The following is a 22,103-nucleotide window of genomic DNA, read 5'->3' on the forward strand; positions in this document are numbered from 1 at the left end:
TGATGTTTTTAACCCATATACTTTTAAAAATAATATAAAAAATATATCCATTTTTTTTCTTCTAAATTCGCGATTTTTGATAATTCGTAAATTGAAAGCTCAATCAATCTAGTTATATTTCCGAATTCCAATTTCTGCAACACTGACTCGGTATGAATTAGAAGGTACATTTACATTTATTTATTTAAAAGCAATAAGTCTTTAGGCAAGCCCCTCCCTCTGTATTAAAAACCCTAAAGCAAAACCCCAGAGCTACCAAAACCCTCCATTTCTCTGGACTAATTTCTTACTATGGCCGATTTGACTCACTGCGTCAAGCACATCGAATCGTTCGTTGACTCGTCCTGCACCCCTGCACAGCAGGTTCATTGTTCTTCACTTCAATCCTTATTTCAATTTCTCATTTTCGTGTTTAATTTATTCAAATACAACTTCTTATGTATATACAATAAATGTATATCTATTCAGTACAGTAATTCTTCCTAGCATATGATGAAGTATTTCGATATTGTATAGTTTCGAGTTATCGTAGTTGAATAATTTGTAATTGCTTTTCGTGTTTTAATTTACAGGCTGCAAGTGTTGATGCAATTGCAGCTCTAGTTAAGAATGATATAATAAAACTGGAATCACTGGTTAGTTTTTCCTTTGCTTTGCCGTTTTTCAGCTGCGGTTTTTCGTTGTTGTAGTTTAGTTTTGTTATTTGTTTGTTTACTGTTTCTTACATATGCTAATTTCAAAACTTTAGGTTAGAGAGATGGGGCTGTATTTGACCACCACTGACAGCTTCCTTCGTGCAAGAGGTAAATTTATTGATTTATATGTAAAGAAAGTACTTAGCGCAGTGTGAAAAACTAATTTGTGACAACATCTTATGGTTAGCTATTAAAGCGGATAGTATTTATTTAGTATAGGGTTCCCTAAACCAGTTTGCGCTTTCTTGTAACTAAGAACTCTAGCTTGAATTTATAAATTTCAATTTTGAAAATCAATCTCTCATATACGCATCTTAAATTCTTTCATCTGCTGGTACGGTTTTGCTAATGCAGAAGATAAGCTTATGAAATAAATTTATTTAAAAATTTGACTAGGAAATTGTGAAAGTCAAGGAATGTTTAATGAAACTAGCCAATCCTAGTCAGAGTTTTCGAGAATGATGGCAAGGTTTACTGACATACGTGAGTAAATAACTTGTAGTTGTTTTTGAATAATATGTTTATATATCTTACATGTGTTTTTCTATGCAGGAACTCTCCTTCTTGCAGAATTGCTAGCTTGTCTAGCATCTAAGCCACTGGAAAACGAAACTGTACTTAGCTTGATAGGATTCTTCACTGAAAGACTGGTGAGTGAGCTAAAATAATTTTTTTTGTTTGTTTAATTTTGCAATTGATTTTCGCTAGCATACTCAGTTTAACAGGAATTCATCCAAAATTATACCATCAAAATTATTTAAGGGAGGTGACCGAAGCGAGGCACACAAGTTGTATAACTCTGATACATATACATTTACAATTATGCACATATAAATAATAATTCAAAATTTAATATCTAAATGCAGTTTACGGTGAAAATATGTATCAACTTAACACAAACTTATAAAATTTAGCATGTACCTTTAATAGTGTCACTGACAACAATTATTGGTAGTAACACTATTAATCAAATGCATTGCATTTAAAATAATGAACAAAAGATGTATTAGATGGCCTTATCCAACATTTCATTTTCTTTTAGTCAAAGAGGAGCAATTTGTATCCAATTCTTGCATTTACCAGTTTTTTGTGTTTACGAGGAACAAAATATGTTATTAATTAAATTAATTATATGCAGTATAGAGATGAAAGTGTATTTATCTATGTATTTATTATGTGGGGCTAGTAGATAAATTAATAGGTAGTTTATTTAGAATACTGATAAGCTCAATTCTTTACGGCCTTAATCCATGTGGTTATGTTTTAATGTTTCTATTCCTTATATAAGTGATATTCCTTTATAAGTATGTAATTCTGCACATATTATGTTGGACTTGGATATGAGGTGTTGTGCAAGATTCTTGAAGTTTCTATAACTAATTATGGAGTTAATCATGCATTAATAGGTTCATGTATCTGCTTATCTTTACTCTCAGTTATTTGATTCTTTCTGGGATTTTGTCGAGTTTAACTTCATCTTATTTACGAACATCTTCAAGAGACTTTTAGTCCCCTAAAAAATTATAAGCAGTTTATCTCCTAGTCATAATTACTGTTGGATCTATATTAGAAGACATTTTGTTTGAGGCTAGGCAACAACAATTCCTGGTACAGATTGTGTTTTCGTCTCTGTTGGATGTAAATTTCCTCGGTAACTTTGACGAATGGGCAACGCTAGAAAATGGTTAGAAAGAAATTAGGAGAAAGAAGTATCAAGAATGTTAGTGGAATTTTTGGCTCTCATAGCACTTGAGGTAGGCAGGACAACTTCACGAGTAGGGGTGGAAAGAACGGATAAAAATTTATTACCACAGAGAATCGGCAAAAAACACGATAAAATCTCAGTTTTAATTCATAAGAAAGTCGCCGCTATTGAATGAAGAAGATTATAATTGTTTATGTTTAATTTGTAAAGCTTAGTGAACAAGTAAACTTGGAAAATTAGAAATTTTAGATAAATAAACAAATTCTTTTGTTATTAATTATTATCTAGTACTTACCTGCCACCGGTCTACCATATATCTATTTTCAAGAATATCTGAACTATAATATAATCATTGATGACAAAACTTACTTAAAAAAAGGTAACAATATAAAATAATTAATAACTAATTTAATTATTTTATGCTATTCATCAGTTTCTTTCGAAGTATTTTGACTAATCATGCTGAATACTTGCAATTTTATATTCCTACGTCATGAAAGTAGATGACACTGTATCTATATCAGGTAGATTGGAAAGCATTGCATGGTGCACTTATAGGTTGCTTGTCCTTATTGAGGAGGAAAGGAAATGTGGGTATAGTTAGCAGCAGTAAAGCACAAGCAGTTACTCAGTCTTTTTTGCAAAATGTGCAAGTTCAGTCTTTAAGACAATCTGACAGGAAGGTAAGATGATTTATGGTGTCTGAATATTATTTGTTGGATAAGATCCAACAAAAATACCACTACGTTTTTACCATTTTATTTTATATTGTAACAATGATTTTTATTGCAGCTCTGTTTTGAACTTCTGAGATGCCTTTTGGAGCGCTATCCTGATGATGTAGTACATTTGGTATATTCCTATACTCTCCTGGTATTAATTATTTTACCTGTACTTTGTAGTTCTTTCGCAGCAGAAACATCAAAAGTATGACCTCACAGAACTTTATAAAAATAGCAATTTCTTTCAGTTTATCAATAACACTTTTAAGTAATCACTTATTCTCAGTGGCTGAGGAAGGAATTTTTTCCAAGGTACTTCTACAGAAAAATAATTACAAAGAGGAATCGAACCCTCACCGGTTCAATATGAATTGACCTGCTACACCAGCTGCAATTATGGAACATATATGACTAAAGTTCCCTCTAGCCTGATGTTCTAGGCTACTTGAAATTGAAAAAAACCTGAATAGAGATTTAAAGCCGGTTTCCTGCTAAATAATGCTCATCTTGAACTAACTTGGCTATCAAGTTTTCAAGAGCTGGAATCATATTAGTTATATATTTAGAATCTGTACCTGCTAAAATCATTTCTAAATTTTTGTAGGAGTAAATGGAGGAATTTAGACACGCTGTGGTTTGATTTGGAACTTAAAGCTTGAAATAAGTGACTTAGAAACCTATAGTAGTGTTGTTAGTGAGAGATAGTGGATTGAACTTGATAATTTCTCGAGTGACATTAATTTAAAGCCTTTTAAGAAGAGAATCCCAGTCTACATGCTTACAAGTTCATATGTTCAGGTCTACACCCTGTGATAATGTTCTATACTTCAGTTTATCGGGCAAATGAACTATATTTGGAGCATGTTCAACGTTCCTGCCAGCTTCTTTTTTTAGTATCAATATTATCTACAATTCAGAACGGAGTTATATCATCTTCATGTTAGAACTTCTACATTGGGTAAACATTATATATACATACATTACACACACACACGTCTATATATATTTCCATCCTGTTGTGCTCACTTGGGGTGTGTGTGTATATATATATATTTCTATTGCCATCCTGTTGTGCTCACGTAGGGCATGGTGTTAACATTTTAGAACTTTTGCATTATAATTGAGATTTAAATATTGTATCATATTTAATCTTTTAAGTTATTACATCACCTTTGTAAGAGTTTATACAGATGAAGCTTTGGGTGACATATTGGTCAAAAACTATTTGCATCGTTTTCTAAGAACATAGGTCTTTTCTTTTGTTGAAATAGCAAGGTCGCTTTTGGCGCTCTATTCACCAGGTCATGGTTCGAAAATAACGGATAAAGCTGAGGGATCTTACTTAACCTGTTGGTGCAAGAACCTTATGCACTTGTTACTACCTTTGTCGGAGTAGGTTTTAGGAAATATTGCCAACGTTCTCCCTTTGGGTTTTAGAGTACTAGATAGAGAATCGATAGAGTTGAAGAAAATGAGTTACTAAGCTTCGACTATATTGTGTTTGACAATTTACTTTGCCTATTATGTTATGAGATATATTAATGGAGTTTTTTGTTATTAACAATATATCGATAGTACGGCATTTTCTAAAATTTGTTTTAAAGATACATTTTACTACTTTTCTAATATTAGAGAATTATTTTATGGTCTAGGAGAATGTACTTATCCCTGGAATTTGTGAATCTATTGATGGAGAGAAGGATCCTGAATGTCTAATGCTAGCCTTCCAAATTGTAGAAGTTCTGGTGCATTTATATCCAGATCCAACTGGCCCGCTTTCAAGTTATGCCTCAGATCTTTTTGAGAATTTGAGCTGTTACTTTCCTATTCATTTTACACATGTAAGATCTGTGTTATCTACTTACCTTGTTCCTTGTACATATTTTATGTTATAGACACTGCTATTCATGAACATGCAATTCTAAAAATCACCTAGAGCACAAGTTTTTCTGCTCTTAGTAGCACATGTGATTTTAAAATTTTCTAATTGCAAACTTAGTAGTCTGCTGCGTATTTGTACTCCATCAAATGTTCTACAAGCTCACTGCTCATTAAAATAGGTGACCGCAGACTGTTCTGGTGCATATTATACGTGTATTTATCTAACCCATAAAATAAATGAAAAGAATTGTGACAAAAAAAATCTGCTAGAGTGTTAACTAGTGTTGTGAAAAGAGTTACTCACGAGCTTCATGAGTAGGAATGATTCACAAGTTGAAAAATTACGATTTTTTTTGTGTGTTTAATTTGGCAATATTATGTGCAAAAATACAAAAAAACGCAAGATAAGAATTCACGAGGGCAATCTTACAGCTGATAGTGACCATTATACAAAGAAACATAAATGCAAAAACAGACACTTGATCTGCCCGCACCTCGTACTAGTCCCACGGACCTTCTTCCCATCTATCGTTAATGAAGACAATGAAGAGGAAGAAAAGAAAATTAGGCCTCAAGATAGAAGTAATTGATTCTGAAGCATAGTTATTGAACTTGGGCTGATTTATGTCAAGTGGTCTTTTTTTATTTGTGTTACAAGCTATTTTCTCAAGTATTGAAGTAGCAACAAATTTGTTTCAGTAATTGCACTAGTTCAACCTTTGGTAAAGAAACGTTTGCTAAAAATTACTTTGCGGTTTTTAGTGAGTTTGCGCCTGTCACAACACACTGTAAATTGATGTGTGCATGGGACTGAATCTACTTTCTGTACATTTTCCTGTGCAAAAATATCTGTAATTAACTTATTCCAGATAAACCAAATTCTAGGCCATATATTGGTATAAAACGTATTGTTCCCGTTGCTCTTGATGATAATAATATGTAAAGCATGACAGTAACTGCAGTATTTATTTTGGCCTGTTGCTATTAGTTCTCACATGTGCCCCATACAAGGCTGGAGTAGGTTTCTTTGCTAATATTATTTATTTTTGTTTAGCTCAACAGGCCAAACATTGATATTGAAATAGAATATCAGTAATAACACCTAGCATTAAAAGTTTCCCCATTATAACATATATGCCTACACCGAAATATGCTTGTATCTTAAATTGTTGACTAGTTGCCAACTAATTAGCAAGTCTTGAAATCGCAAGAGATTTAAACAATCGACTTAGATTTAGAGGCAATTCGTACTAGCCAGGTGATCTGTTGACGAGTCGGATATTCCACTAATCAGCTTTGGATTTTATATATTGTAAGATATTATGTAATAAATTTTTGTTATTTATTTTCCGATTAAAGTGATCAAATGAATTATTTATTGTACTAGTCACTAGATTATGTAACGGGCATCTAGCTTAAAATTATTTCCGTAACTAATTAGTGCTTGTATAGCTTTAATATATCATTTATTATATAATGATTATTGATTAATTATCATAAGTCACTGGTATATAACTTTCAAAGATTTACAAAAGCATTTGCCTTCTCATAAGGTAGGAAATAATCTTTTTGTTTACTAATTTTATCTTCTTATTAACTGTTCAGCAAGTAGTACTTGATGCTATCACACATCCAAATATGTATATATATATTATCTAGATATTATTTTGACTTGTCGACTAGTGATGAGTAGTTGCTGTTGGGACCCTGTTGACACGTCTCATCATACCGATGTAATGCCCATATTTTTGTATGAGTTCTGTTGCATGCTTTGGTACTCCCTCTGTCCCATTTTAATTTCTTTTTCACAGACTTGCCCACAGACCAATTTTTACATTAGTTAAGATGTTTATTCAGATACTTTTACAGAACTTCCTTGATAAAGTTCATAGTTATAATCAAACTAAACTAACATTCTTATTGGATGGGAAATATATGCTGCATTAATGAGGGCAGAAATAAAAATTTACTTGCTATATAATGTGTGGAAATGTGAAGAGGTCAATTGTATTGGAACAAAAATCAAATTCTAAAAAGGCAATTAAAATGGGACAGAGGGAGTACAATTTTCTCTTCTGTTTTAGTAGCATTTTGTTTTTAACCTCATCCTGATCACAAGGAGAGGTTCACTATGATTCGTTGCGGATCCATTGATGGAAGGGGATAACAATGAATGGAAAGCTCACTGCATTTTAGTACTAATCTCTTTTTTCTGGCATCAGCTCTGTAGATCATTAATTGCTATAAAGTAGATTTTCATATTTAGGTATTGTAAGCAACTTTTTTTAATTACTTGAAGTTGAGGCCCTAGTGTTTAGGGTCTAGAGATCTTTGATTTACATGCGAGCAAAGAAAGCGGGGGGGGGGGTTGTGAATCTTTATTTGGGATGACTCTGAAAGCTTTTGATTAAAAAGGTTATGATGTCAAGCTTTTTCTCTCTCCTTTCTCTTCTGTTGGACTTAGGAATATTTGGTTGCATGTTCATGGTACTCCCTTTATACTCGGGTGCATTTGGCACCGATTTTTCTTGCTTATAGGTTATTAAGCCAGTAAATAAACCCTAATATTTCTCTTTCTTCACAACAAAAGTCGAAAATTTGAATCCTTTGCGTATATGCTTGCTACAATTTTTAGTATTTTGTTTGTAGTCTCATTCGTATATTTCCTTATTTAGCCGAAGGGGGAAGATATTGATGTGAAGAAAGAAGAGCTTTCGCGGACATTGATGGTAAGGGCCTAACTTCTGGTGGCATACCCTTGTCAAATATCAAAATTTGCTATGGATCGAACACTTCTATAGCTATTTTATATATAATTGCTTAAAGCTTGATTTTTGTTGCACTAACTTATGATGTACTCAACAAGTACAATTTCATGACTGTTTGTATGTCTTTAACTGCTGCGTGCAAATTTATTAAAGTTTCATCAGAAACATGCCTTGTTAGGTTCTGAGTGGTTATGTTGAAGGTTTTCTATCATCGAAAGTGTGACAGTTAGAACCTAAAAGCAGTCGAGTGCGCACTTACATTAAATGTTTTGCTTTATAAATGTTTTTTAATTCTTATATTTGCTACGAGTGGTGAGTGCTGTCTGTGCAATTAAGTTCTTTTAAGTGTCCTCTTTGTTTTTGTATTAGCAAACATAAAAATTAAGATTTCCAGCTTAAGAAAAAAATGTCTAACATCATTATTGTAAAATTTACAGAAGTGCCTGACACTAATATCGTGGAGTGCAGTATATACATATTGATGTACTTAACCAGTGATGCATAACAATCAAAAGCATAGTGATATTTACATGTAGAAAAATGAGCTATGATAAAGATAATTGAAAGAAATGTAGCAGTGGGCGAGTACTCATTTTGTACTGCAAATGCTTGAGGATAAAATGCCTATGCCTTATTTGGACAATATAATTTTTACTAAACTTATTTTGAAATTTAACCATTAGAATATATTTATATCATGTTTTTTTTTTCTGTTTTGCTCTGTAAAGTTTTGAAAAAGAAGAGTGATCATTTGGCCTCTCGTCTTCACTAATATTATGTTGCTCATAATATGATATAAATTTCTTGACAAACAGTAAATTGTGGTGGAGGAGAATTTCGATGTAAGCCAAATTCTACATTGCCTTCCTTTTGTTAAAAATCTTTCGTGTTTTGTTTATCTTCTAGGTGGCATTTGCTTCCACACCTCTGTTTGAGCCATTTGCCATTCCCCTACTTCTTGAGAAGCTTTCTTCTTCTCTGCCACTAGCTAAGGTTGATAAACTTCAAACTCATGTTTACTACATTGCAGCTCATTACTTTTAGTATATTTCTCTTTCTACCCAGACCTGTCTGACTTTGATTGGTCACAGGTAGAATCCTTGAAGTATCTTAGTTATTGTAGTGATAAGTATGGGGCAGCTAGAATGGCAAAACATGTTAAAGTTATGTGGTCTGCATTGAAAGATATAATCTATACTTCACCAGAATCCGTCTTATCTTTGGAATCAGAATTGGTTGATGGCATGAGCTTTCAAGAAAGTCATACTGTGACAGAAGCCCTTCTACTTCTACAAAAGGTTATTTACCAAAACAGCAACCTGCTCTTAGATTTGATTGTCAGTGATGAAGACATAAAAAGAACTGTAGATGACATTCATCAATTTAAGGATTTTAATGGTATTACCTTGCAAAGCAAGCAAAGATTACATGCAGTTGGTTGTATTTTGTATTTATCTGCCAAAGCTTCCATTGCTTCGTGCAACAGAGTTTTTGAAGGTTTCTTTCCGTGCCTAATCCATGCTCTTGGGATTTCACTTGGAAACTCAGATGCTCCTCTTTCTTCACCATGCAATATCGGAGCAACTTACCTCTGTGTTGAACTCCTTGCTGGCTGTCGAACTTTGGTTATTGGAACAGAAGGAAGTACCTCAACTAATATATTTTCTAAGGAGGCATGGTGTAACATGCTATGTAGTTACGGTACTTCATTAATTGAGATTTTTGGTTTAACCCTGGTGACAGGTCAGGATGGGAGTACTCAGAATGCTTATTTACACTATGGAGGTACTTTTCCATGTGGATCTTATAGTGTCTCTCGTACAAAATATAGATGTTTAGTGTTGACGACTGTGAGTATATGTATATAACTGTATCTAAGCATAATGTTTTGTTTGATAATATCATTACAGTTTACAAATTGGTTTTATTGTGTATATTACATCTTTGTATAATTTGTCACATCTTGGATTTGTACTTCCATTGCTGAAACTACATCAGTCTTGTCTTCCTTGTTCCTCTTTGTCAGACATTGTAATATGATAACTGTGACTCTTTTTAAATGCCTCCTTATTTACAAATTTAGCTGTATTGTATATTGAACACTTCTGCACATGCTAAATGATGTTTTTTTTTCTTCCTATACATTGCAGTAAAAGGCCTCCAAATATTGGCTACATTTCCTGGAAACTTCCATCCACTATCTAAATCCGTATATGAGAGTATCTTGTTAAAGTTAATGTCTGTCGTAACTTTGAATTTTAAGGATGCTTTGTTATGGAAGCTGGCGTTGAAGGCACTAGTGGAAATCGGTTCTTTTGTTGATAAATCTGAAGACACTGAGAAGGCTCGAAGCTTTGATGCCATTGTTGTGGATAGAATTGCTTCTTTAATGTTATGTGATGATCTTACTATGCCTTCACAACTGAAGCTTGAAATAATTTCTAGCATTGGCACAACTGGGCTGAGTTGCATGCAAAAAATTCTTCAGGGGCTGGAGAGTTCTTTATCGGCTAGTTTATCTGGCGTTTTCGTATGTTTATTTTTTAATATCTTTTCTTTAGAACACATACCTTTAGTTAAAAAGAAGGTTGACATGCAATTTTCTTCCTTTAACTGGTTCATATACATAATATTTAGTTGATGTTTACTTTAGTAGGGGGTACATGATAAAAATCTCCTAAAAAAGTCATCGGAGTAGGGATGTTACTTACCTTAAATTTGAGGACATTGGATGCATTCCTTTTTTGTTGCTTTGTTATTTTATTATTTTTACTAATTCTTTCCTATGAATGCGGTTTCTTTTTCCTTTTTATTTTGTTGAAAAAGCAACACAATTTTGGTATAGGTTAACGGGGATCCTAAGCTTCTTGGAATAGCGATTGCTCTTTTGGAGTGTTATTCCTGCAAAGTGCTACCATGGTATGCCCTTCTACAGCTTTCTTCTGGACAGTCCATCCATTCTTTGTTGCTCTCTCATTTGTAACATCTAAAGTTCAAATTAAATAAAAAACAATTTATTCAGAAGCTCTAGGTCACAAGTGTGTTTCAAACATGCTTGGTTTGCGACATTTTAATCACATTACATTTTTCTTGTATTTGTTACGTAGATGCTAATGAAGCGAGTGTTAGTTGGTTTCCATTGAAATGAGTGTCTTTGATGTTAGTCATAAGATAACGGTCACAATATTTGTCGATGATGAATGCCTTGGTTCTATTTTATATCTAAGACAGAAGTTAATTAAATATAACAGGGCGGGAGTCAGCTCATATGTCTTTTAATAAATAATTTAAGTAGTCTCAGATTTCTTGTGTTGCATTGTTGTCATGGCACTCGACTGGTCGACTATTCGGTTTGCAAGAGGCAACTTGCAAATTTTCGACTAGTCAATTGATTTATGGACTAGCCGTTTGACTTGGTTGGCTAGTACACCCATTAAAAATATAAAATAAAAAAACTTAAGACCTACTTAACATCAGCAACATTTGACATGCTAATCTCAGATTAGATATCTTTGCGCGTGTGTGTGTGTATGTATGTAATAAATTGATTAAAACTGTATATATGTGTGTGCATGGAACGGGAGAAAAGATGTCTGTGATAAACATATCTATTTTGTAATTGATATACATACACGTATGAGAATGCTAGACTCTTGTTGTGGGAAACCACATTTATATTAGTTAATTAATTAATATTTATTTATCGAATAGCCAGCGACTAGTCTACAAGCTTGACCTCTATTGACTCGATTCGACCTATCGACGTGACAACCATGTTTTGTTATATCCACTTTGATTGTTGCGCCTGTCAAAAAGTAGATTGCTATGCAAAGAAAATTGTCTACATTTTATTTGGAACTCGTTTTAATATGGCTTTACAATCACACTCATAACCCAATCTTCTTTTCATGCCATGAACTTTTCATAATGTATTAGCAGTGGACTATATATCTGAGGACAGGTAGCACGTGTTCACATTGTAATCTACCTGTGGCTTGCACGTTTCGCTTTTCCTAATATTCCAGGTGTCTAGCATCTGTAATAATTGCTGAAATGGATCAGGTTTGACAGTATTGGAGGTCATGAGGAAGTCCAGTTTCACTTCGCGCTTAATATATGGGACCAAATTGAAAATAACATGTCTTTCTGCGTTAGTTCTCAGGAACAGGTAATTGCAGCTCGTATTCAAGTACTGCTAGTTATATAAATTTCACTTAACTTAAAGCCTTGAAAAAATCAGAGCCAGTTATCATGTTTATTGAACTGATATCAGCAGTTAGAAATATTGTAAATGTGTGAAAATGTACTCTTTAAAAAGCTAATATTTTTTATTTCAGCAGCTACTTGATGCGGCAATGACAGCCATGCAATATGCTGTTGGAAGGTGTTTGGTGCAAAGTCAGACAGTAATTGTTAATAGAGCTTTTAGCTTGCTTTCATCTATTACCTCTATCCCATTAAAGGATCTGATGAATGATACCGCACCTGTAAACGGAGAAGGTTTTGAGTCCAATGATGATCTGAGCTGTTTTTCGTGTAGAGATAACTGGATCATTTCTTTATTTGCTTCAGTGGTCAAAGCTCTTCGCCCTCAAGCACACATCACCAATGTGAAAGTGATATTGCAGTTGTTCCTGACTACACAGCTATATGGTCATGTAGCGTCAGCTCAGGCATTAGGCTCTATAATTAATAAACTAGCTGTAAAAGTTGACGACATGGATGCTTCAAAAGTTTTTAGTCTTGAAGAAGCAATGGATATGATATTTAGCAGCAGATTATGGATTTTATGTAATGAAGGTCCAACTGAATTCCTGGTGGCTGGTAATAATGACGATACAAGTTTTAGATACAACAGCCTCTTAGTTAAGAGTCATGCTATCGAAGGTTTAGCATGGATAGGGAAAGGATTGCTCATGCGAGGTCATGAAAAAGTGAAAGATATCGTAGTGACTTTGTTAAGTTGTTTACTACCAAATTATGAACAGGGCCTTCAATCTATTATGAGGACTGCTGCAGATGCTTTTTATATACTTATTAGTGATTCTGATGCTTGTTTAAATAAAAGGCTTCATGCAACTATAAGACCACTCTATAAGCAACGTCTTTTCAGTATTGTACTGCCCGTTATACTATCTTTGATATCGAAAGCTGATTCATCAATCCAAAGGTAATACTTGTTCCAAGGCTGTCCGAGTTCTGTTTATTCTCTTCATTCTCTTCATATTTTTTTTTGTGAAAGTTATAAAATATTGAATGTAACATATAATGAATTTACTATTAAGCTTTTATGCTAATACTTGCTTGGTCAGTAAAATGGCAGAGGTTGTAAAATATATTATTAATAGCTACAAGTGTTAATGTTTTTTGTAAAAAAAGAATGAAGATTTGGAATGTGCATCTTCCCTTGGCTTATTTGTAATAATTATGATAAGCTTAAAGCTTTTGTCAAACTCTTTACTGTTACAGAGCTATGCTGTATCGAGCTTTTGCTAATGTTGTATGTGGTACTCCACTCAGTGCTATTTTGAGCGAAGCAAAGAAGGTGAACCAACTAGTCCATTTAATGTTTTTCCAACTTTGAACTTCTCTATGTTTGACTATTAACTTGCCGTTCTCATTGTTTCAGCTCATCCCCATCCTTGTAGACAGCTTGTTCGTATTGAGTGAGGATATTCTTCATAAGGATATAGTTTACAGTATCTTACTAGTCTTATCTGGAATCTTGACGGATAAAAAACGTAAGGGCCTATCTATTAAGTTCTGTTTTTTTTATCAAAATGATATATAATGATATACCTCAAACCTTTGGATTTTGATCTAGAAAATCTTGTAAAGCTATTCTAGTGGAATAAGGACCAGTTAATAATCTTACTTTCTAACACGGTGCTCATGAAAGACAACAGAAATACCTTCATTTCATTCCTGTAAAAATTCGTATGAAATATGCCTAATATTTTGTGTCTCTTTCCTTTCAAACAATTCAATTGTAGCTTCTTGAGATGTTAAGTTTGATCACCATAATTAACTCTTCTACATAAAAACAAAGTGGGTACTGTGTATATCATACCCTTTTTCTTTAAGCATTTTGCACAGGGTTTAATCGTGCTTAAGTAAAATGGTAGAAGGATTGATGACCAGATGACCTGCCAGTTTGGTCTGTGATTTTTGAAGCCATAGGGAGATAGTAAAGGCTGTACAAACAGTATATTCTGGGCAATGTGGAGTTCTTTTTTTTCAGCATTATGTTTGGCATGCTTCTCTATATTTTGTTTAGTGAATATTTATTTTTCATGTTCTACTCTCCTATTGGTTGGATTTTGTTTATCCCACCAAAACATTTAGTTCCCATTTCATGTCTGCAGGATCAGAAGTTGTGGTAGAAAATGCACATATCATCATCAGACGCCTTATCGCACTCCTATCCTACCCTCATATGATGGTACGATTATGAGACTTCCACGTTTGATTAGTTTTGTTACAGGAATTTAATATTTTTCTTTGGGATCTCATTGGGTTCCATTGAAAGCTGATGCATTCATTAGGTATAAAATCGATTAAGTTCAAGAAAAGCTTCCTTCTGTATTTCTTGTAACTGTTGCCAGTTGTCTGCTAACATAGAACATATACAGTAATTGCCATCGCTTGCTGGGATGAAATTAGAATATAACTCTGGATATTGGTTGTACTCTTTTGTGTTATTTCTTTTGTTCCTTTTGACCGGATCCGTAAGTAATAAAAAGGTGTGCAATAAGCTCATACATTGCAAATATTGCTAAGTTTTATTTTTAAGTTAGAATTATAAACTTTGAACATGTCCAGGTGATACGAGAGACAGCGATTCAATGTCTTACTGCCATGTCCGAGTTGCCTCATGCAAGAATATATCCAATGCGAACTCAGGTTTAAAATCATGATTTTCATATGAACCCCCCCCCCCCCCCCCCCCGCGACACAAGCACACAAATACTAACTCAGATAAGTGGAGATGGATATTGAATTGGTGCAGTCTTATGTAATGTCATCAGAGTATATATCACTTTTCATGTTTCCTTTTAGGTTCTATTATCTATATCTAAAACTCTGGATGATCCAAAGAGGGCTGTTCGTCAAGAAGCCGTGAAATGTCGCCAGGCTTGGTTAGAGCTTCCTAATCTAATTCAGCGCCTTTTTTATGCCAAGTTATTCGTTGTGAGATGTTCTCAGCATTTATTTTTCTTTAATTTTTCATGAACTAGGGCATCTATGGCTTGAAAAACTTTACATTTCTAGCAAGGATCAGATGGGTTTTTTCCAATAGGTATGATCTTTTCCCTCTGTAATCTTCGCTAAATTGATAGCTAACCAGCATTTAATATTGGTAGGATAAAACTATAACAGAAGAAAATTGAGGTCTGACGAAACCTTGAAAGTTATTAGTCGACGTGAGCCAATTATCATAGATCCCCAGATAATAGGTGTAATGTTAAATCTTTTTTATCATGACCTTTCTAGCTGAGAAGATACTGTAGTGTATTTTTTAAATGTAACAATATAGACTGAGTTGCAGTTGCTTTAGTTAAACCTCACTTGCATTTTAGGGAAGCAAATTAATAAGGCATAGTTTGTTTTCCCTCTTTTTTTGAGAACATAGTTTGTTTTCCTCCAGTGTTGGCTACATGGAGGAATTTTTTTCCACAGATTCCAATAGTTCATATTGCAATTTTTAATCTGCGCATAGCTAGAATCCCAAAGATGTGGATACAACCCAGCTCACACTAATTTTCGGAATTCAAACAGTCAGATTCCAAGTTTGTTCATGGAAGATGTTCAGCATTGGTTGCAAGTACAAACAGTTCATAGGGGAAGCGCTTCAATTCCAAAACAAATCAAAAAATTTGAAGCAGCATGGCTATGGATGGGATCATTATGGGGTGATTAAAATTGTTAGGATTTTAATGATTATGATTCATAATTTCACAAGCTATGGGGGAAGCCTAAACAGGTTTGTAATTTACTGTAAATAGATCTGCCAGTTTTTTTTGATAGCAGAACACAACAATGTATATAATTAGATTAATTTTTTTTCAAATGGTGACAGAGTGTACGACTTTCAAAACAACTTAGCTACGAAATGTTTAGAGTAAGTCCAATTCTAGATGCAAAATAACTATAGTTATTGTTATAATTTAATATCAAAAAGTATTTTTTGGTACTATAATACAACTTCAACTCCGGTGCTAATTTCATTTTGAAATTAAATAATTTCAAATTTAACTCATTTTTTTCTTTTACTACTATATCTTTAATTAAAGTTTATCAATATACATGTCATTTATGATTACTTGATGATGTGGTATGAATGTATAAATGCATTATTGGTTTCAAATTTAGAATCAAGGATGCATATATGCATATTTGCATCCAAGGATAGAACTATTTTGAAGTTGAAATTTTTAGCATTTGATTTTAAATTATAGAAATAGTACCACTTATAATATTGCATTAGACTTACTCTTATATTTATCGTTTAGAGCAAGATGTGAGAATTGAAAGTGTGCATTATTGACTTTAAGTTAATTATATATAATTTTTAAAATAACATATAGGTTGAAAATTATTTATACATAAGATTTTGCTGAAGGTGCAAAATATAAAGTGAGCATCGATGACTCCTAAGTTTAATTTTGAGTAAATTTGATCGAAGATAGTTTTAAATATTTTGCGGCTGCGGTTTTTGTGTGTGGCTATGGGGAGCACCCATGTATGAAAACAATTTTTTACGCTCATGTGGTTTGATTGTGTATTTGTGTTCGATGTACTATGTCCCTTTTGTATTTGTAGTAGTCAAATTGACAATTTTTTTATTTAATATTAAAAATTGTTAATTTATTATTTTTCAAATTTGAAAGTTATGTTATAAAATAGATTAAATGTACTTTTTAATAATCTTTTTTTTATTATTGTCAATTATATAATAAGTGTAAATTTTGGTCAAAATTTCATCAAATTGAACGATTAAAAGTCAAGATGAACATGTAGGTGGGATGGAAGTAGAGGTGTCATGTGATTAATCAGCAAAATTGGGAAATTTGTTTTTTTGATTTTTTTTGCCCACCCAAATTTTCACCGAATATTATATACTCTTCTGCATATTTTTAGATACAGTTTATATTAATTTTTAAAAAATAAGTATAAATTGATTATAGTTGGAGATGTATACATATACAAGAGGATATATTACTTTTATCAAGGTTTCACTTTCAAAGTTAAGAAGAAAGAAAAAGATAAGTTTAGTAAATCTTGTTCGGGCTTTGCATATATTTAATAATTATTTTTAATGAATTTTTTTAAAAAATATTGCCTCAAATTCGCCCGTGCTATGATTATTTTCTTGTTCCGCCGCTGGATGGAAGGAGTATATATAAATATTGTTCTGCGACTGAAGTTTATAGTAGGGGTAATTTACTGTCTAAAATATCAAGATGACTTGTTTCCTTTACTAATGGATATTTAATGGATAATTTAAATATGCATTGGTTTGTATGGCCGAAAATTTAGTCTACTGAAGTACCAGATGACTTCTTTCCATTACTAGTGTAGGACATGCCTCCACTTCCTCTAGTCACGAGAGTGGGATTCAGGTAAAATATAAGTTCTCAATTATGGTACTTGCAACAAAAGAATAACAATATATTTGTACATTTGATCTGTCTCGCCACTGAATCAGAGGTCACTTCCAAGTAAAATCTATTTTTTGAAGGACGAACAAAAAGATGTTCATTAAACCCACCTTTCAACAAAATAAATCATGTTTAGACACTGAAAGGAAGCACTGCACTTAAGTACTATACCTAATATTAAAGTTGCAATCAAGATTAGTAAAACACTGCTATATAGAAATAAATTTCACCTCATTCCTTATTCAACTCGGATATGTTCCGCCTTTCCGTGTATATCAAGGATAGACTTTAACAACCCCTTATTTACGAAGTTGGTGAATCTTGATTGGAATTTTTGTAATTAATTTTTAGTGCGGGACTAATGGCACATCATAGGTGTTGGGTTCCGAAGGCATAAAAGGCAGCGGATAAATGTAAATAAAATAAAAATTTCGAAACCCAAAAACATGATCCATGTATAATTATGGGCAGATTATGGAGATAACGAATCATACCTTTCAAGAGCTTAACTTTCACGAACTCAACGGAGATCCTAGCTATCATGCTTTGTGTCTATCTCTCGGAGAAACACCTCTATGGTATCCACACGAGCACCTTCAAGAACGTCTCACGAACTTGACTACGGAATGGATGTAACGATCTGAATTGCCTCTGCCTCTCTTTGCTGCTAGGGTTTTCTCAAAAACGTACAAGCCTCTTTAACCTATCATTATGTATTTATAATGGCTGATTAAAAGGCCCATAACAGCAAAGCCCAACCCTAGTAGGTATTTGATTAAATAATAAAAATGAATTTCTATTATTTAATTAATAACTAAGTCATACTTAATTATTATGGGCAAAAACATTCCTTTTAATTCGAATTTATATTATCTCAGTTAAGTCTTACTTAATTATAATAAAATTCAAATAATCATCAATTAATTTAAATCCATAATTTAAATTAACTATTCCATTAAGTGCTCTATTTGTGCGACCCTATAGGCTATTATTTAATTGACAATAATTTTATTCTCTAATAAAATTATAAACAATGAGCGGTATCTAGTAATACATCATTGTTACCCAATTAAACAATAATTAAATCGTGATTAGATAAAACCTTTCGTGATTAATGTTTTTCATGTAATATAATCCCTTTAACCATACATATTATAGATTAAACTCGAGGCATGTATTTAGTCATCCTCTTCAACATTTAATCTGGGTTTACTTGATCCATGAGTAGATTATCAAGACAAATCATTATTTGAGCATGTCCATGCTTTTATAATCTCACTCAATCAAGAGGTCAATAATATCTCTCCTAATTATAGGAGAGTTAAATCCTTTATCTATCATTCATATTTCTCATACGACTCATGATATACCCGATGTCCACTTTTATCATCACCCGATCAAAAGTAACTTTTAATGTAGTCAAAGTATATTAATCCTCGTATAGAAATATAATGATTTCAAGTCAAAGGATCGTTACACCATTATCACTGTGAGTATTTCTTATGACTTTATTAAACATGAAGAATCTCACTGTGGGTCTGTCCAGTACCATGTACTCTCATATGTACCTATGTATTGACTTTAGTATCTCCATACTTATAACCAATGAGATGTGGTTATCTTGTCAAACAACATACTAGTCTATCTATGTATTATTATTGTCCTATATAATAATACTCGACTAGGGACCTTTAGGAATATGATATATTATATAATCTCAAGTTCAAGTCATGTACTTAAATTATACAATTTGTATCATGATTCTAAGAACATTTATTATGCTAACAAAATATCGCAGTAATTAAGGTCATAATAAATACATTTATTGAATGATCAACTGACATAAAGATTTAAAAGAATAATGTATTGCCTCTAGGACACCTACACTAACAATCTCCCACTTGCACTAGAGCCAATCACCCATATATCTAATACCCATGGAACTAGTGTGACCATCGTGCTTCTGCTGCGACAAGCCTTTGGTCAGTGGGTCTGCAATGTTATCATTTGTGTGCACTTTACATATGTGTATATCACCCCTTTCATTAATCTCTCGAATAAGGTGAAATCCCCTGAGTATATGTTTAGCCCGGGAGTGTGATCTAGGTTCTTTAGCCTGTGCAATGGCTCCATTATTATCGCAGTATAGATCAATGGGATCTGCGATCGATGGAACCACTCCCAAATCAGAAATGAACTTTCGAATCCAAACGGCCTCCTTAGCTGCTTCACAAGCTGCAATGTACTCAGCCTCCATTGTAGAATCATCTACTGTTTCTTGCTTTGAACTCTTCCAGCTTACAGCACCTCCGTTTAGACAAAACACAAAACAAGACTGTGATACAGTATCATCTCTATCTGTTTGGAAACTTGCATCGGTGTAACCTTTTACAACGAGTTTCTCTTCTCCTCCATACACCAAAAATGAATCTTTAGTTCTTTTCAGGTACTTAAGAATATTCTTAACTGCCGTCCAGTGACCTTCACCCGGATTAGACTGGTATCTGCTCGTCATGCTCAAAGCATACGAGACATTTGGGCGAGTACATACCATTGCATACATGATAGATCCAATTGCTGAAGCATATGGAACTTTATTCATGTGGTCCTTCTCATCCAATGATTTCAGACACTGATCCTTAGAGATCGTTATCCCTTGAGACACGGGGACATATCCCCTTTTTGCATTTTGTATTCCAAAACGATGCAAAACCTTATCAATGTATGTGCTCTGACTTAGACCGATCATCCTTCTAGATCTTTCTCTATAGATCCTCATTCCTAGAATGTAGGATGCCTCTCCTAAGTCTTTAATGGAGAAATTGCTCCCTAACCAAGTCTTAACAGCCTTTAGAGAAGGTATGTCATTCCCCATTAGTAGTATATCATCAATATATAGTACTATGAATGCCACATAGCTCCCACTAACCTTCTTGTAAACACACGGTTCATCTTCATTTTGAACAAAGCCGTACTCTGTGACTATTTTATCAAAACGGATATTCCATCTCCTAGAGGATTGCTTCAATCCATAAATGGATCGACGCAATTTACATACCTTGCCAGCATTCCTTGGATCGATAAAACCCTCAGGTTGTGTCATGTACACATCCTCTTCAAGGCTTCCATTAAGGAAGGCTGTTTTGACATCCGTTTTCCAGATTTCATAATCATGGAATGCTGCAATGGCAAGTAAAATCCTTATAGACTTGACCATAGCTACTGGTGATAAAGTTTCATCATAGTCAATACCATGAATTTATTTGAAACCTTTTACAACCAGCCTAGCTTTATAGGTCTGAACATTTCCATCCATGCCCTTTTTCTTCTTAAAAACCCATTTGCACCCTATGGGTTTTACCCCTTCAGGTGGATCAACCAAAGTCCATACTTGGTTTTCGTACATGGAATCTATCTCGGATTTCATGGCTTCAAGCCATCTCTTAGAGTCTGGACTGTTCATAGCATCTTGGTATGTGAGAGGCTCATCTTCATCTATGAGCATCAAATAACCGCACTGAGTCATGAGAAATCTATATCTCTCTGGCTCATGGCAAAATCTACCAGATCTACGAACAACCTGTGTTTGTTGAGCATTATCATTATTCTGCTCTTGTTCCACTTCAGGTTCAATGAAATTTTGCAGTTCTCGATCTTCATCGAGATCTATAGTTCTCCCACTGTTTCTTTTGGAAATAAAATCTCTTTCCATGAAGACAACATCTCGAGCAATAAACACTTTCTGCTCAGAAGGACTATAAAAATAATACGCCTTTGTTTCATTAGGGTATCCTACAAAAATGCACTCTTCAGATTTAGGTCCAAGCTTATCAGATTCTTGACGTTTCACAAACGCCTTACATCCCCAAACTTTCAAAAAGTTCATGCCTGACCGTTTCTCCTTCCATATCTCATATGGAGTCTTTTGAACCTTCTTAGTAGGAACACGGTTAAGTGTGAAAGCCGCTGTTTCTAGAGCGTAACCCCAGAAACTAATTGGAAGATCTGCATGACTCATCATCGATCACACCATGTCCAACAAGGTGCAATTTCTCCTCTCTGAAACTCCATTCCATTGAGGTGTTCCTGGCGGAGTGAGTTGTGATACAATACCACACTCTTTCAAATACTCTCTAAATTCGGTGCTTAAGTATTCACCCCCACGATCGGATCGTAAGATCTTAATACTTGCATCTCCGCCAATTTGCTTCTCTACTTCAACCTTGTATTCTTTAAATTTTTCAAAAGAATCAGATTTGTTCTTCATAAGATATACATATCCATATCTACTGAAATCATCAGTAAATGTTATGAAGTAGTAGTAGCCTTCTCTAGCCATTACACGCATTGGGCCACATACATCACTATGTATTAGCTCCAGACGTTTAGTGGCCCTTTGACCCTTACCAGTGAAAGGGGCTTTAGTCATCTTACCAAGCAAACAAGATTCACATTCTTGGTATGATTCAAAATCAAACTTATCCAAGTATCCATCCTTATGTAATTTGGATATGCGTTTCTTATTTATGTGGCCTAGACGACAATGCCAGAGGTATGTTTGATTTGAGTCATTCATTTTAAGTCGTTTGTTTTCTATATTACAGACAGGGTTATCTAAATCAAGAACATATAAACCATTAAATAAATGCGCAACACCATAGGTTAAATCA

At 33.7% G+C, this 22,103-nt stretch overlaps 1 protein-coding gene across 5 annotated transcripts; it reads left to right on the top strand.

The window, feature by feature from the left end:
- Positions 1–146: 146 nt before the first annotated feature.
- On the top strand, positions 147–15,872 carry LOC141683746 (MMS19 nucleotide excision repair protein homolog). 5 transcript variants are annotated; one of them, XM_074488496.1, is made up of 21 exons: positions 147–363; positions 573–635; positions 749–803; positions 1,248–1,345; positions 2,925–3,083; positions 3,193–3,252; positions 4,775–4,963; positions 7,679–7,732; positions 8,678–8,764; positions 8,863–9,556; positions 9,922–10,301; positions 10,617–10,690; positions 11,834–11,939; positions 12,109–12,941; positions 13,241–13,316; positions 13,401–13,512; positions 14,137–14,213; positions 14,594–14,674; positions 14,831–14,910; positions 15,010–15,071; positions 15,420–15,872. In XM_074488496.1, the coding sequence occupies exons 1-20, from the start codon at positions 292–294 to the stop codon at positions 15,023–15,025; spliced, it is 3,366 nt and encodes a 1,121-aa protein (XP_074344597.1). In that variant the 5' UTR covers positions 147–291; the 3' UTR covers positions 15,026–15,071; positions 15,420–15,872. The 5 variants fall into 5 exon arrangements, with proteins under 5 accessions (XP_074344597.1, XP_074344598.1, XP_074344599.1 ...); XM_074488497.1 differs by having other exon boundaries at positions 15,496–15,872; XM_074488498.1 differs by having other exon boundaries at positions 15,555–15,872.
- The last annotated feature ends 6,231 nt before the right edge of the window (positions 15,873–22,103 follow it).

The sequence above is a fragment of the Apium graveolens genome, chromosome 9 (assembly GCF_009905375.1).
Source record: "Apium graveolens cultivar Ventura chromosome 9, ASM990537v1, whole genome shotgun sequence".
NCBI classification, from domain to species: Eukaryota; Viridiplantae; Streptophyta; class Magnoliopsida; order Apiales; family Apiaceae; genus Apium; species Apium graveolens.

Excerpts from the sequence above, each read along its gene's own strand:
- LOC141683746 (XM_074488496.1), top strand. The coding sequence starts at position 292 with ATGGCCGATTTGACTCACTGCGTCAAGCACATCGAATCGTTCGTTGAC. Across the intron at positions 804-1,247 it reads CAGCTTCCTTCGTGCAAGAG|GAACTCTCCTTCTTGCAGAA; the intron begins GTAAATTTATTG and ends TTTTCTATGCAG. Across the intron at positions 14,675-14,830 it reads TATATCCAATGCGAACTCAG|GTTCTATTATCTATATCTAA; the intron begins GTTTAAAATCAT and ends GTTTCCTTTTAG.